At 37.6% G+C, this 17,520-nt stretch overlaps 1 protein-coding gene across 2 annotated transcripts in view; it reads left to right on the top strand.

The window, feature by feature from the left end:
* The window catches only part of srgap3 (SLIT-ROBO Rho GTPase activating protein 3), a 75,576-nt gene extending 69,052 nt beyond the window's left edge, over nt 1–6,524 (top strand). For both annotated transcript variants that reach the window (XM_042504357.1, XM_042504350.1), the window contains exons 19-22: nt 34–214; nt 415–564; nt 690–1,005; nt 2,367–6,524. In XM_042504357.1, coding sequence (XP_042360291.1) covers nt 34–214; nt 415–564; nt 690–1,005; nt 2,367–2,813 — 1,094 coding nt within the window. In that variant the 3' untranslated portion in view covers nt 2,814–6,524. The remainder of the gene's footprint in view (nt 1–33; nt 215–414; nt 565–689; nt 1,006–2,366) is intronic.
* Nucleotides 6,525–17,520: the final 10,996 nt, after the last annotated feature.

Below are 17,520 nucleotides of genomic sequence, written 5' to 3'. Positions count from 1 at the left end.
TAAACTATTTGTTGATGTCTGTTAATGTTTCAGAAGTGGAACAGATCGAGGCCATCGCCAAGTTTGACTATGTGGGACGCACTCCCAGAGAGCTGTCCTTCAAAAAGGGAGCGTCTCTGCTTCTGTATCACCGGGCATCTGAAGACTGGTGGGAGGGCCGCCACAATGGCGTGGATGGCCTCATCCCACATCAGTACATTGTGGTCCAAGACCTGTGAGTAACAGCAAAATGTGTCTTGTTGTTTATCTTGTGTAAAGTTTTTCTCTCACCCATGTTTCAAACCGTCACCAGTAAAGCTGACAACATCACACTGAACTTTGGAGTTGGACAGAGTTATGCTGAATATTCCTTTAAAATGTTCTTACTGTAGGTAAACATGCGTGCTTGTATGCGTGTCACCTCTGCTCTCGCAGGGATGATGCTTTTTCAGATAACCTCAGCCAGAAAGCGGATAGTGAAGCAAGCAGTGGACCGCTGCTGGATGACAAGGGTTCATCCAAAAATGATGCCCCGTCACCATGTGAACAATCACCAGATTATAACTTCGGAGGAGTCACGGGGAGGTAAAAACTATTTTAAAATCACCTTTCTTTAAAAAAAAAAAAAAAAAACGTAATTAAGTTTATTGAGTTTGTTATATTGGAGTTCTCCTTTTTGACGATTGGTCTGATCGGGTCCAACTCTGCAGGGTACGGCTACGGTCCGATGGAGCTGCAATCCCTCGTCGTCGGAGTGGCACAGAGACCCACAGCCCAACCAGAGTGGCCGACACTCCGCCACGGGCTGCAGCCTGTCCCAGCAGCCCCCACAAGGTGTCCATCAGCAAGGGCCGTATGGAGAGCCCAGAGAAGAGGCGCCTTGGTACCTTTGGGAGTGCAGGAAGCATTAACTACCCAGACAGGAAAGCTTATCCTGAGGGCCACCCTCTGAGACCAGTGCCAGGGGCCACTCGTCACAGCAGCCTCGGGGATCACAAATCGCTGGAGACTGAAGCTCTGGCTGAGGTAAGGTGGGAAATTTAAGGTAGAGGCAAAACAGATGAGGAGAAGAGTGGGTACAGCAAATGCAATATGACTTCAGTGCTGCGACCTTTGTTACATGTTATACCCGTTTCTCTCTCTCAGCCCATTTCTACACTTTCCTCAGTAAATAAAGGCAAAAATGCCCCAAAAAACTGATGAAAAAATAAGATTAAAAAATGATATTAACAGAAGTTGTCTCTTTTGGTTTAATTTGTTTACATCTTTATGTTTGGCGGCTCAGTGGTTCCAGTGCCACACGTGTCAGGCAATTATAGCATCTAAGAGGATTTAGACGGTTTGTCAGAACAGAGCCAGACCCCCCCATGAAGCTGTCAATCTGAGAGAAGCAGCTGGGACCAGAAATAAATGTCAGGGTCAGACTGCAGCTGGGAGATAGACGCACCTCAAGGTCACAGAGGCCTGGAACTGAATAACAAGATAACTAGCTCTGAATGTTCAGCACCAAATGGTCCTCATCAGCTAATGACTGCGTCCATTAGATTCAAACACAATCCAAACATCAGATGTTCATCATGTTCCTTAAAGGGATATTTTGCCCCAAAATAAAAAATACACATTTGTCCTCTTACTTGCAGTGCTACTTATCAATATAGATTGTTTTGGTGCGAGTTTCAGAGTTTTGGAGATTTCAGCCGTAGAGATGTCTGCCTTTCCTCCAATACAGTGGAACCAGACATCACTCAAAGTGCCAAAAATACACACTTGAACAACTCAACAGAAATGTCTATTCACAGAAATCTCAGCATCCTTTCTTCTGTGCGATGATTTGTTTGGAGGGAATTTTGTAGAAAGAAAATAGTTCTTACATGGAAAAAAAAAAAATACAATTGCTTAAAGTTAATCTAAAATTTCACAATCTAAATTTGGTTTCCATATGATATGATAAAACTACAATAGTAATACTGTAATGCAACAATAATCTAACATTGACAAGTTATTGCTGACTTGAAATTGATAATGATGGATTACATAATAGTTTTCAAGTTTGCAGAAATTAATAGAAAACCAGTTTATGTCTGGAGATGTTGGAAATTGTAGTAAAATGTTTAACAGTATAGACTAAATCTTACCCTGTACATTCTTTATTTGACAATTGATATTAATAATGTTAATATATGTGAATTGTGCCTTATGTTACTTTGGAGAAAGATAGTTGAGTATCGAAGCTTTTGGTTTGTGGTTTGTCAGCAGTCAGCCATCTTTCTCCAGAGTTTCTTGCTCCACTTGCAACAGAGCTTTAAATGTTGTTTTTAAATGCTACATGTTTCACTGACCTGCTGTTATTGTTCTCTTCTCCTCATCTTCATCTTCTTCTCTACCAGGACATAGAGAAGACGATGACTACAGCACTTCATGAGCTCCGTGAGCTGGAGCGACAGAACACAGTTAAGCAGGCTCCCGACGTGGTTTTGGACACCCTGGAACCCATGAAGAACCCAGTTAGCTCCGAGCCCGGCAGTCCTTTGCACACCATCATGATCCGTGACCCGGATGCAGCCATGCGCCGCAGCAGCAGCTCCACCTCTGAGATGATGACCACCTTCAAACCCGCCCTCTCCGCCCGCCTGGCTGGGGCTCAGCTGCGCCCCCCACCCATGAGACCGGTGCGCCCCCCTCCCACCCAGCACCGCTCAAGCAGCTCCAGCTCCTCAGGGGTCGGCAGCCCTGCCGTAACTCCCACTGAGAAGATGTTTCCAAGTAACAGTACGGCTGCTGGTTCTAATATGAATACGCCCAGTGATGCCGGAGATAAATCTGGTACCATGTAGCAAAGGTGGAATCTGCTGGATGGGAAGGTTGAAAAGCTTCAGGGTAAAGCTGATGGAAATGAGTGCTGATGTGTGAAAAGCAGATATGGATATTTTTTTTCTCTGTTTTCTGCCTGACTTAATTCATATATTCAGGAAGCTCTTGAAGCAAGCCTACAATTTGTTACCATGGTGATAAAGCGGTGGAAGAGGCTGTAGAGGTGTGATAGCGTAAAGCTCAACTCTCTTTGAAACTTGATTAAGAATACACGTATTTCAGTTTTACCTCAGTTTCAATAAGAAAATCTGTGGCCATTTCTCGTTTCAGAGATACAATGAATGCAAGTGAAGCAATACTTGTGTGACATTTATTTTCCACTCCGCACATGTCGTCCAGCTGATGTTTCACTCACTTCTACTGATGTGGGTGAAACACCTCATCAGGACGGGTGTTAACATTCAGGCTAAAATATCATGTCTGGTTACCATTTAGGTCGCAGGCCTTATGGCTGTACATACAAACTTACTTGAAGTCACCATGCTTTCTGTTTGTACTATAATACAGTGGATGTTCAGCAAAGTAACAACTTAGTGAGATTATATACTTCTGCATGTAGAGTTTGGAGAAAATACGGAAAATGTTAAAGACTTGCATTTTTGAGAAAATTTTAATGATGTGGGTTTTTCTCAAATGATCATTGTAAACATAAAATATGAGTGTGAACCAAATTTTGATGGCTAAAAAAAAGCAGTTTCAGTTGTCTAAATATTTGACAAACTATTACATGGGGATCTTACAGTTTGGTATTTTAAATCTGCCACCTGTGTGGTCGGGCTGCACAATTATGGCCAAAACAATAATCACTATTATTTTGACCAATATTGAGATCACTATTATTTCTCACAATTATTCATTGTTTTTAAAGAAAAAATATTTTTATTGCACTTTTAATTTTAATAAACAGCACTGCTTTTAATTTAATGTCTTGCTGCATTTCTGCTAATGCATTGATGTTTGCATTGAAATAAGAACTAAAATAAGGTTCCTTTTTTTAGCTGAATTTAGGGCATCTCTTAGAAGAAATTGTACAAAATGTTTTCACCCAAACTTGGATCAAAGGAGCACTTTCACCTTGTGCTACATTGCTGCTAATTAACAAATCTCTGCATCAAATCAGACTTAAAAGACTTGTTCATGTGAATTTAGTGCTTCTTCCATGGAAACAAAACCGCTGCTGTCAATATTGCAGCCAGTCATATTCATTTAATCGTGCAAAGCCAAAACCATGATTGTGATTAATATTCGATTAATTGTGCAGCCCGAGTGTGTGGTACTCTAGATGTTGTACCTGAAGTCATCCCTGCTGACGATAAAAGCATCATGGCATGAAGATCTCTGACACATTACTAATCAGAACTTAACAATTTTCCACCATCACGTACGGTCAGACTGTGGGCAGACCCAACGCGTCTGCTTCCCTGTTTTTTTTTTCTATGTCCTGTATATGAAAAGCAGAAAACTAATGCATCAACTAATGTAGGAATCCTGTGGTAAACCTGTACATAAAATATAGCTAGTAATTTTTTTTAAGTGTTAAATCTTGTACAGGCTAATACAAAAAAAGGCAACGGGTTGGCTGTGAATGGTAAAGATCACAAACCACCTTTTAATCATCTTCAGTGAGCTCCAAAAATGTACTCTTTAACTGTGTAAAATAGAGTTCAAATCTTGTCCTGTGTGCTTAGGATGCATTTGGTAACTGTAATGTAAAAAACTGAATCTTGTTGAATGGACAACAAAAGCTGAATACATTTTTTTCTCTGTTTTCGACACACTCGCCCATTTTCACAAAAAAAACTTGAACTGTTGCCACTTCATGTCTAATTTGGGTGATTTTATTATTGCGTAAGACATATGGATGGAAAAGTACCCTCTGACAGTTCCTCTTTCAAAATTCGAAATGTGATGCTCACCCCAGAGGAAACTTAGAAGTCGATGTTGTGACATACTGTTATCGCAGCTATCTCAGTTTCTTTCCTTCCTGCTTTTTTTCTTGTCCTTGATGAAAGCTAACAGTCATGCTCTGACTTCAGTTGGAAGCAAACTAAATAGAGAACGTTTCAGTGTTTATATCTACTGTACCTCTCGTCATTCTGGCAGCTCGTGTCCAGAGACCTTGTTATCCGCATCCCAAAGAGCCTGCTCTGTTCTGCATGTTTTGCGCTGTAATGTCTGACTCATACTCTGCGGCAGTTAAACAATGGCTGTATGTGGTGCCTTGCCTTGGTAAAACGCACAAATTAATTCAATATTGGATTTTTTTTTTTTTTTATTTTTTAAAGAAATGGGCCTTAACATTTAAAGGGATTAGGAATGATGAGTTAAGCAGTTGCTAAAATTGCAATGCAAAAGAATAATGCTTGATTGAGTAAAATAAACTTAAATATTAGCATGTAAACCAGGCTCTGATTCCACTGTCAACTCTGCAGTCGGTCTGTATTCTGCAGTGAGATACATGAATATGTTTGCTTGTTGTCAATGGACTGATTTTTAAAAGCAGAGAGATCCTGCAGCCAGAAAAAAAAGGCAATACAGCATTTAGACAGTGCACTCACGTCCTCTGCTGGTTCCTGCTGGTATTGCCTCTATGTGATGTACCAGTGGATACCGTCACCTTTACATGGGCATTATGATCTGGAGCTAATATTACAATCACTGAGCTCATCCATATAGTTCTCTTTGTCTGTCCTGGTTACAGTTTTGCACCTGAAATCTATGAAGATACAAAAAAAAAAAAAAAAAAAAGTGTATGTGTATGAAATACGAAGAAAGCACACAATTTCAAAAAGGTGAAATTATCATCGTTCTATTTAACTAGACTGTTGTGTTTTTTTTTTTTTTTATTTATAGACACTTGTGTAAGTGGAGCCGGAAATTTGAGTGCCTTTTGTGCACAACATCAATTTTTATTGGACTTTTATATTTACTTTTTTTACTGTGATATGTTGTCTATTAGTTGTCATGTTTATTATAAACTGATGATAAACTGTTGCTTTTTTAGCTTTACTTTCGATTGCTACTCAGTTGTCAAACCGCCACAAGGAATACATGGTGTAAAGATATTCCTCTCATGAATTACAAAAGAATCATCATGAAATGCTCGTCTGTTTTTGGGGTGATTGCTGAAGAATAGGAACTACTGTATCTGCTGGTGACGTTCTGGAGAATCATCTCAGAATATTTCCCCCATTTCTTTTTTAATTGTGTGTGAACTGCCTGTGCTGTGGTTGAGCCGTAACTTGCCATTTAGCTCCTTCCCTTCATTGCAGTATTGTTGGAAACAGCAGAACTGATGTGGACCCTCCTTTTGCAGAGGTTATAAAGCACCTGGTGCGCTGTCCTTCTCCCTACATGTGATGTTACTCAGACATTTTTCTTTCCTGGAATGTATGCTGAAATGGCTAATACTGTTGGTCTGCTGGCATGAGGAGACTGTAAGTTAATGTTCAAAAGGGACATCACAGTAAGAGAGCAGACTACTGTGTTGTGTGGACCGGAGTGTGAGTTGCTGTCACACTGTTTAACTTCTCTTTAATTGTTTGTCTAGTGATGCTGTCTGTTGATGAGTGTCTGATTGGTTGAAACCCTGTGATGTAATGTACACCATACCACTGACTGGATGTTGAAAACCCATGCATCCAAATAAAACCATTATTGCTCTGTGAAATTGATATTGTGGGTGAGTTGTTTTTTTTTTTAATTTGTGGCGTTAGAATCTGGAATTAAGTTATTATAGAAACGTGAATCACATGTTAGAAGTCTAAGAGATAATAGGTAATGTAATGGAAGCATCTTCTTAGTTGTCACTTAAACTGACCATACTTCAAAAACCTAAGTTTCTAAGTGTTTCTCTGGTTTCAAAGTATTTAAAAGTTATATTACTTAAAGGGACAGTTCACAACAAAATCAAAAATACATATTTTTCCTTTTACTTGTGGTGCGATTTACCAGTCAAGATTATTTTGGTGTGAGGTGCCAAGTGTTGGAGTTATTGGCCTTGGTGTGAGCGTTCATCTGTATATGGATGAGAGGCTTTACGCTGTGGCAGCGTGAGATGTGAACATTAGTGACGTCCTACTTTGCTGAGCTGTAACATTAGCGAAGTGAGCCAGCAGTAGATGCACACTTCCTTCTGCCCTGTGATAGGGGGTACGGGTGTAGTACAGTAGAAAGAACCAGGTCATGATATCTGGAAAGAGACATTGCTGTTGAGTTTTTAAATTTATTTATGTATTTATTTATTTTTTATTTTATTATTTATCCCTAACACTGCAACCTACACATATCTTGATCGATAAAATAGCACCACAGGTAATAGGGAAAAATGTATTTCAGATTTGGGGTTGAACTGTCCCTTTTAAGCTATCTGAGAAGAAAAACATCCTTACAGTAGTTGATATTAGAAGTTTAATACTAAGAAACTCAGTATTGACTGACAGTGCCAAGAAATAAAAGCAATAAATCCCACAACTTTCACAACATTTTGATAAATGTTGCTTAATCCTGATTGGTGCATGGTGATGTCACCTTTTTCCAACAAAGCCTCAAGTAAGAGAGAGAGTTTTGCACACTCAAAGAGTGTGCAAAACAGAAATGCAGAAATCTATTGTGTAAATAACTAATAGCCTCACTTGAGCCTAAAATTGTGTGTGTGTATGACTTTGTTGGTCATATAAAGAATCTGCGTGAGACAGTGGGTTTTTTTTAAGGCTTTTAAATATATGGACAATGTGAAAAAGGTAAATTCCCATCTAATGCTGGATTTAAATTGTCATTACTGTTGAAACATTTTATACAGATATAGACACTTTAAACAAGGATACTGCAAGTGCCAAGTAGTTAACGTCAGTAACTACAACAAACAAGTTTTAAGTGATGTGAAATATGAAAAAGCTATGTTTACGTTCTTAAATAATGGATGGTTCAGTGGGAGCTGATCAAAGTGAAGAAGAGAAAGATTTGAAAGAAAAAAAAACAGGCATTCGCAAATACAAAATAAACCGACTCTTCATAATCACAGCACTAATTTTTACGGTGTGTACTAGTCTGTAGTTCATTATGTTGCCACTTGATGGAGAAACTGCAGCAGAGAAAGTGTTTAATAATCATGGGGTTTACATGTAGAGTGTTTTGTCAGCACTCTGATTACCCTTAAAGGATTAGGAACCAGCGTCATAGCGATGGCTACACAGAGGACACAGTTTTGCATAAATTAACAGATTACATCTCCCTTTGAAATTGACTTTCTAGTCCACTGGTCAAAGAGTGTTACACCAGCAGCTAACACCGACAGAATATAAACAAAATTCAATTTGTTCCACCTGAGAGACCTCCTCTCAACAAGAACATGTCAAACAAGCAACTGTGCTCACAGTTTTCATTAGATAGATATAACACCTATTAGCAAGTAAAGACCTGCTGCTGTGTACTTTTAAAGATGTTGATGTTAAGGCTAGCAGAAATAACACTTTAAAGGTTCAGTGTGTTGGATTTAGAGGCATCTAACAGTGAGGTTTTAGAGTTGAAACTTCTCCCATGTGTCGAGTGTGTCGGAAAACTAAAGGTAGGCTGATGCTGAAATGCGAATGGCTCTATTTAGAACCAATGTTTTGTTTGTCCATTCTGGGCTTCTATAGAAACAACATGGTGGACTCCGTCGAAGAGGACCAGTAGATTTAAAAGGCTCATTCTAAGGTAAACCAAAACACAGCAATCCCTTTTTTCAGGTGATTATAAAGTAACGAAAATATCCTTATTAATATTATATTTAGTTTCTGCCAATATATCCCCCTAAATCCTACACACTAGACTAATAAGGTTGTGTCAAGGTCATGTCTAAAATAGATCTGTAAAAAAACTTCAAAGCTTGTAGTTGTAGGAAATACTTTCTGTCTATAAAAAGGAAGTAATTAGGATTATGAAAGGAATGAAATTGCACCAATAACAAAAAGAAAATGCCACCATTAGTGTGTCTTTTTAGAGTGACATGTAATCAGCATCAGTCCTCACAGTTATCACATCAAGGTCCCTTTGAAATCCCTCTGTTTGGTGATAATGCTGCATAAACTTTTTTTTGCCTGCTGACCTGAGGCTCTATAGGACCTGAGGGCTACCCACAATAAAGTGGCTTTGGCACAAAGTTAACTTATATAAGTGATCTTATAAATTATTTAGATTACTTGGAAAGAAAAGATACCGACAAACAAAATCACAGCTACTTCCGCTGGAACGAAAATGTATGTCTCTCTGGAATCAGGATACACTTCATCAATGAAGAGCAGATGCTACAGTTGCTTTGAAAAATAAGTTGCATAAGCCCTCTCCAGTGGCCTAATTTGGCATGTCTTCCATTATGATTAATATGCGAATGAGAGGAAACTCGCCATTAACGCATAATAATCTCTTTGCGTCACAGCTGAACAAAATTATCATAACTTCCTATTTCAACCTTCACCTTCTCTGTCTTCAGCTTAGCGACATTAAAATAATTAATTTGAAGCTGTTTCACTCTTCAATTAAAACCCCTTGAGGTTCAGTGATGAGCTATGGATCATTCATATTCATAATATGATTAGAACAACGTAAATAAAAGGAAGTCATGTTTCATTTATTTCAAATGTTTCTATATTATGTGCATTACTTTGTAGAGAAAACAGCAAGCAGTGCATTTATCATAAATGAGAATGCAAATGTTACATTTTGACACGAAGCTATATCATGTCAACATGCATGATGTATGATGACAAAAAAACTTGGTGTACTTTTACACAGGGCATTTTATTCAGATAAATTGGAATGAAGGGTGATTTTTGTTTTATAATAAGCAAACTGATAAACAACCAAAGCACAAAAAAAAAAGAAAAGAAAACAGAACCAAGGCAATGGTCTGTTAATCTCCATAATTGTTTGGGAATTTGACCAAAAATATTTTTATTTATAGTGAGGCAATGGTTTGGCAGCAAATGCAGTGATACTTTTTATGATTGTTTTTTTCTCTTGATAATAAGGGAACAAAGATATCCTTAGGAGGTTTGTGTTCAGTATTTTGGCTGTTGCCCTATTGGTGTTTTTGGAACCAGAAGTGACCATATCTGGGAAAAAAAGGCTGAAGCTGTGGAGGAGTGAGGGGTGGATCTGAAAGGCTGCTTATTATATATTCAGTTTCTGTCAATATATCCCCCTTAATCCTACACATGGGGCCTTTAATGTAATGTGACTTTTTATCACAGCATGGCTTCATTCAGCAGAGTCTACAAGTTTTTGTTTTTGTTATGTTTTGTTTTGTTTTATTTAGGCTCACTTACTCCCAGAAATGGCTAAGCAGGGGTCTGGTACCTTTTTAATGGATATTTTTGGCACGATACAGAAATGTTGGAGGGATCAAACCAGAGACTGTTCATCTGAGAGAGAGCCTAGATGATCAAAATGATGCTGGCAGGGAGGAGACGAGGGACTTTTCAATGAAAAGAACACTGAAAACAACGTGAAGCTTTTTTAATTTTTTATGTTTTGCCTTGTCTCAGTGTGTCAGACAGACATCAGAGAGCCGCAGAGATCCCTCAGATACTTAATACTTTATACTGTAGGCCAATCAATAATTATACTTTGATGCATTTTCAGAAACATTTCTGACAGAAATCGGAATGTCTTATCCGTTTCTGTGCATTTATGAATCAATCATTTATGACATTGTGACTCGTGTCAACCATGAATCATCAGACTTTCAGCGTCACAGCAGATGGCATCACCTCTGAACTCAGCGACATTTACAGCTCTATCTATGATGTGCAAAGACGACAGCGGGATAGGAAGTAGCCCTGCATGTTTTCATTGTTCATGCTCACACTTACACAAATCACACCAAAGAATGCATGACATGCTGCATCAGGTTAATTCACATGACTCCTGATGATGATGTGCAAAGATATCACATCAAAACTCTGACATCTTATCGTTACTGGTATATTTATCATGTTTTTGCTGTGGCATGCCAAATCTGGCTTTGCAGTCACGGAGGAACTTTGAAGTGAAGATTTGAAGAAGAAAGATGCCAATGCTGTGGCCAGAGGCACAGCTGGCCCTGCATTACTAACCACTCCATGTGTGTCCATTTGAAGCAAGCGGAAACAAATGACGCCAATAATATCGTCAGTTTTCATCGTGCAGCTATTTGTGGGTGAGGACTTGGGTTTTAGATTTTATTTGTTGTTAGTACATCATGCTCAAACCTGACCCTGCATAAGCGGATAAAAAATATTTTATTGATCACTTAATTGATTCTTTAGGTGAAAAGCAAAGGTTTCTCAAAGCGGACCGGAAAAAAAAATCTTAACCCGGTTATTCGTGAGTGTAAGGTGTTGAGAGCACAGCTATTTAAAAGATTTTACACCTAAACGGCTTCCAGAATGCATTTATAATGCCTTTTGTATATTTGATACGTGACTTTCTGCAACCTCCATGTCATCCACATTAACAATACTTTTCTGAAAATCCAGCTGTATGCAATCGGACACGTCACCTGCCCTCTGGTGGACGAAGTATGTCCTTTGAGTACAAAAACAAAGATGGCTGCCCCCACATCCTGACCCTACCTGCAGATTTTTTACAGGGAAATCGTTGCTCATTTTAAAAAGGTTACGGTAAGAATGACTTTTATATTGTTACTTATACTTCACTATGGAAATTTACCTGATTGAAGCAACTCAATATTATCATTACTATCATCATTACCTAATATTTTGTTGCTCATTATGTAGTAAAATTGGGTTGAAGACGTATGTATCAAATGTAGTCCTAAAGGTATTTGACCCTTACAAACTTGCAAGACCGCTAGCAGTGTCAGCTAATGGTAGCAATTAGTGAGACTGATTTAAAACTTGACCTCACTTATGAAATTAGCTATTGTGACCTCAAGGATAGTTACAGTCTCATGAAACTTTACAACCACAAACTAGAGATCTTGTGCACTCATGGATGGCTTTCTGAATAATTTCTTCTGTGGGAAATATTAAGTCCATCTTTGGCTAAAAAAGGAAAGAAACTTGTTTACTGCCAACTGCAATGCACTTACAAGGTGGTAAAGACGTTCCTGTTTTGGAAAAAATGTGAAATGTGAAAAAATCTGTATCAAATATGATACAAAATGATTTCCATATATTCAAATGATTTTTTCAAAATATATTTTTTTAGGGATGCAGGATAATATCGACACGTCACCGGTATCACCAGATACCATGGATATATGGCTTTGAAGTGAAATATTGGAATTCCCCAACATGCTGATTTCTGCTGATATCACAAACTGATTTTCCTTCTTTTCATTGACAAAGTAAACATGTAAAAAGATCAACCCTGAGTTGAAGTATTTTTATTATTTTACATAATGGATGAATGTTACATACACTGAAAAGCATTGTATTTTATGTCTTCATCTGCTGGTGGGCTGTATACAATAAATGCATGCATAATGTTAATGTTAATTCTGCTACAGAAGAGACATGATGACTGCTAAAATAAGGTGGAAAAAAAAGTGTATATATCGATATTGGTATTGGCCAAATGAATTGTTTTATATCGGCATATCAGATATCTGTGAAAGACCATATGTCGTGCATCCCTAACTTTTTTTTTTTTTTTGCATTTGTAATAAGGCCCCATAAACATGTCTTTTTTTTTTAAATGGAATTTTCTGGCTTTTATTTCATGATTCAAATTTTACAGGATTAAAAGTTACAATGTCAACTAATAATATGATACATTAGGAGTGAGAGAGACACCCATCATGTATTGGCATTAAAAAGAAACTTACATGTTTTTTTTGAAGGAAAAAACAACAAAGCTCCTCTCTAATTGTTTTTGTATTTATTTATTTTATCACTGGAATGTATGTATAACCACGGATTGCATTTGTTCAGCAAATATTAGATTTGGCTTTTCATATTTTCATATTCGTCCGAGCATTAATATCAAATGGCTAAAGCTAACAGTTGAGCAGAGGATAAAAGAACAGTACCATAGTAGCATGGTGGGCTCTAAATTATACCATCATGTGACTTGTGTTGCAAATTAATGACTCAGTTTGTGCTAATGGTCTTCGTTGGTTGTTTACCTTTGTATTGCTGTCGTGTTTTTTGTTTGTTTATGGTTGTTGGTTGTAGAGTTAATATCCTATCTAGTCTAATGAACAGACCACAGTTAACCACAAATTATAGCAATTATTTCTAACAAAAAATGAATTAGGTGCACCTGCACCTACAAAGGACATGGCTGAAGATCTATCAGCTCGATAAAAGAACAGACCTCTGGGAAGGATATTCATGTAGGCTGAATAATACATTATGTAAATCTATCATTTCTGATAAGAATATTAGGTCCTGTAAATTAAAATCACTTTGTCACGGGTCAGTAATTGAACTTGACTGCGTATTGCATTTCACATCACATTTGAATAATTATATGAGTAATAATTACATAGAAGACTATAGAATAAAATAAATTACTAATGGCCCTGTTACTATCTGAAACATATTGCAGTAAAATTTAAATGCATTAAAACTGTAATGCATAACTAAACATATTTATTTGGCTCAGGGTCTTTGCTCTTTCCACTGCTCAGTAGATCCAAAGGCTAAAGGGGTTGCTACCGAGTTTGCATAATCTAAATTAATTTTTTTTTTAACTGCTTAATGATTAAAAACTAATTGTCACACAATGGCAAAACGAAAGCCATTCTACAGTCATGGACTGTGTTAAACATAAAATATATTTTGCCTTAAATGATTAAATGTCAACTAGCTTTTGTATAATTTTACAATTATACAAAATAACAAGTGATTTTTAAATGCAATTATACAGGATGACTAGGATAGCTTATTGATTAAATAGTAAATAGTAAATATTGAATGATCTAAATGACTTTTTTAGTGTAGCTCATGCTGCAAGACTTTGCAAACAGCACTGACAAGCTTTAGTAAAGAATTAAGCCAGAAAGACTTTCTAAAATGTACATTTTGCAGTACCACTCATGGGAACTGGGTGGAAAGTAGGAAAACTAGCATTAGACAAGACTTTAGCAGATGTTTGTATGCCTTTGATTAACTAAGTCATTCTCTCAAATTTTAAACTCTGTTAAATCTAACCATGACTGCAACCAGGAAATCTGAGAATCAAAAATGGGTTTTCCAGAACAAGTGACTTATGTGTGATTCCCCCACAGAGGCAGACTTGCTACTTTTCATTTCAGCTGATAAGGAGACAAGTGATCCTGGATGACAAGGGTAAGCAGCAAGAAATATTGTATAACCACTTATATAACATTCAAAACATATATTATTATACCTTAGGTGTGTGGTTTTGGTGGTTGTTTTAGGGGCCTCAGCCAGTAACATATTAAACTATACAATCTCTCCATGTTTAAGGCATCATGGAGTAATCACAGCATCTTGTCCTTGAACTGGAAAATGCTTAGCAGGCTTTTGAGGGGCCTCACATGGAGGATTACAGTATGTTCCCTTAAGAACCTTTCACACCAGCAAGCTGTTAGCAGCGGCCCACAATAAGAGCTTCTACTCTCAGCACTCGTTGCACTTCATTTATTTACTCGCTCTGAACAATTACACCAAATAACCATGAACTTTGTGTTCCATGATTTTATTTTAAATTATTGTAAAATGCTGGCCATTTTCTACCCTTGTTTGAATGCATTTAAAACAAGGTAGTTCATGTTTGTCTCTCTTCTTGACATAATTGTTAAATTAGGTTTAAAAGTGTTCTGCCAGCTCTGCCATTTTAGTCTCAAATTGTGTTTTAATTTACCCCAAGTAGATGTACTGTACAAACAGAAAGAACAAAATTACCTTATCAGACAACTCTATTTAAAAATAACACAAATTAGAGCCCCCAAACAAGAAAGACAAAGTAAATGCCTTGCAGATGGTAATCAGCCCTCAGATGAAATGCTGACCTTGAAGGTAAAGACACTGTGTTGCCAAAGAAACATTTCCAATTTGATCTGTGGCTCAAATATCTCACATGCAGCTGACAGCTTGTGGCCTGTGGCCATTACAGTCCTCAATAGCCTTAACAGGGCACTAAGTGCACCATGTCTCTGCATCCTGGGCTCCCTGATCCCAAGACATTCATTTGTGTTGCACATCAAGTGTGTGTAAAGCTGAAGCAGATGCGTAAAAAGACCATTTCCAGCTTCTTTGTGTGAAATAATCACCAAGATAAACCAAGCCTCTTTAAAACCTTGTTGTGGAAATTCAGACTATCTTTGTGCGATTGCATTGTATTTTAATGTTTGCATGCTTCCATGTCTATGATGAGTCCTACTTATATTGTCGAAGTCATGTGAAAAAATAAAGGCACAAATACAACCGTCAGATTCAAAGTATCCATTTAAGGTCTAGTGAATAAGATTTAGTGGCATCTAGTGGTGAGTATGTAGATTGCAACTAACTGAAACTTCTCCCCTGTGCCAAGTGTGTAGGCAAACTGTGGTGGCCAACATGAAGGCGCAAATGTCTCTATCAAGAGCCGGTGTTTGGTTTGTCTGTCCTGGGCTACTGTAGAAACATGGCGGACACCACGGAAGAGGAACAGCTCCATATGTAAATATAAATGGCTCATCCTTAGGTTAAAAAAAACACAGCAATTGCCATTTTCAGGTGATTATACACCAAAGAAAACATACTTTTCATAAAATAGTCTGTTTCTGTTTCCCCCTAAATCTTACACACTGAACCTTTAACATTTGGACACAACTTAAAAGCCCAATCCATAATATTTAAAGCATATTAATATATATCCACGTATATATGGGAAAATATGACTGGAAAAGAAGCGTGTGTGTGTATCACAACAACTAAAAATAGATTAGTCTGTTGTGTATTAAAAGAGATTCTGATAGTGGGGGATCCTTTTGTTTACATTTGGATTTTAGCCTTTAACATAGTGAGATCAGCTTATTGATAAACACAAATACTGTCAAACAAAATAATGCCTACACTGACACACGACAGCCGCACATGCACAACACTCCTCCCGGCCTGCAGCAGCATTGAACTAATTATTCAGCCTTCTGGGAGAAGCATAGGCACTGCATCACACATAATTATCGATGCAAATATAAGATTTATATGTATGCTGTGTATTTATGTAAAATATATCCCTCTGATGTTTTACAAATAATAAGGAAGCCATCCTTTCTTCACGTATATTATCAAATGAGTGTCCTAGCAGTCTGTCAAAACCAGGGGACAAGACATTATCATGCAAATGTATTCATGTTGGACCATGCCTCATGTGTGCTTCAATGTGTTTATTCAGTCATTTGAATAACCAGAGACATTTAGGTGCAGTAATTAGATTTTTCCTGGTGCTTTGAAAGATGTAACCCCCAGAGCATTTGGCCAGTTAAATAATTTCATTGTGTTGCCAAAGCACTAACAACTCTTTCCACATGGTCTCCATAGCATTGCCAGACAACTTGGTAACAACGTTTCCCTGCAGACGTGGATGAGATCATTTTAATTTGTACAATTATTTGACATTTATTACAGGAAGTGTCATATCAAATGGCACGCCTCTGTAAAAGGCTGCCGTCTGTTATCATTTTCAGGGAAATTATTCAATCAAATTTTCCCTATTCATTATTTCTGACCAGTGTCACACCTTTGAATGCAAGAAGTCAAAATGTTTCAGGATCTATGAAGTTGAAAATGTCAAAACCCATAAGGCCTCTCGGTTACAATTTATTGTGCAAAGTCTGATTTATTGAATTTCATTCAGCTGGAGATAACATTATGCAGCTCTATTTTGCCTTCTCCCGACTGAAGTCTTTATATTGAAAGACCTTCGTCTGTGTTTGGGTGTGTGTTTGTGTTTGACATTCACTCTTACTTATTAAATCACAAAAGGCACGGTGCATGTTTTGAATTCTGTAAACTGAGTTAGAAAATGCCTTCACTGACCTGTTTTAAAACACGACCAGATATGAACTACTGTGTAGAAATACTACTGCAAAATGGATGTAATTAACACTGCACACACACAGATGAACCAGGTAGAATGGACTTAACGTCTGCTGTGTCGCAGATGATTTCAGCTTGAATTTGACCTGCCGCTGTCCTCTTCCAGCACTGCTGAGACATTCTGATGGGTTTGGAAAATGAGAATGTTTAATAGGTGGATACTCAGCCAAGTTGTAATTATATGCTTATAATAGCAAGAAGACATGATGTACCAAATGCCTGCAAGACTCTTTGTTTCAGGTTGTCAGGAATTATAATACAGATTCATTACCAGGTACTTTATGCTTGTTCTATTTCAGTCTGGGATTCTTTAAATAGTCTTTTCAGTGCAGAGTTGTGTTACTGATTCTGTGTGTTTAAGGATTATCTACAGTATGCTAAATGTTTTCTGATATTTTGTGAGACTAAACCTGTCATTGGGTTTTTATTATTTCTTCGTTTCTCGGGGCCTCTTTCTAACTCTGTCCTCACATGGAGAAAACATTATCATGATACAGATAATATCAAGCAAATGTTCAGTCAGGGATGACTTTCCGTAGTTATTTCCAAACAGAGCTGGTGCATCTAAGGCCGACTGCTACCCTAAGAGAACTGAGAAAAAGAATTTTTTTTTTAAGATTCCTAAATCTTTTCC

This window comes from Plectropomus leopardus, chromosome 2 (assembly GCF_008729295.1).
Source record: "Plectropomus leopardus isolate mb chromosome 2, YSFRI_Pleo_2.0, whole genome shotgun sequence".
NCBI classification, from domain to species: Eukaryota; Metazoa; Chordata; class Actinopteri; order Perciformes; family Serranidae; genus Plectropomus; species Plectropomus leopardus.
This window is presented reverse-complemented; position numbering and strand designations above follow the sequence as displayed.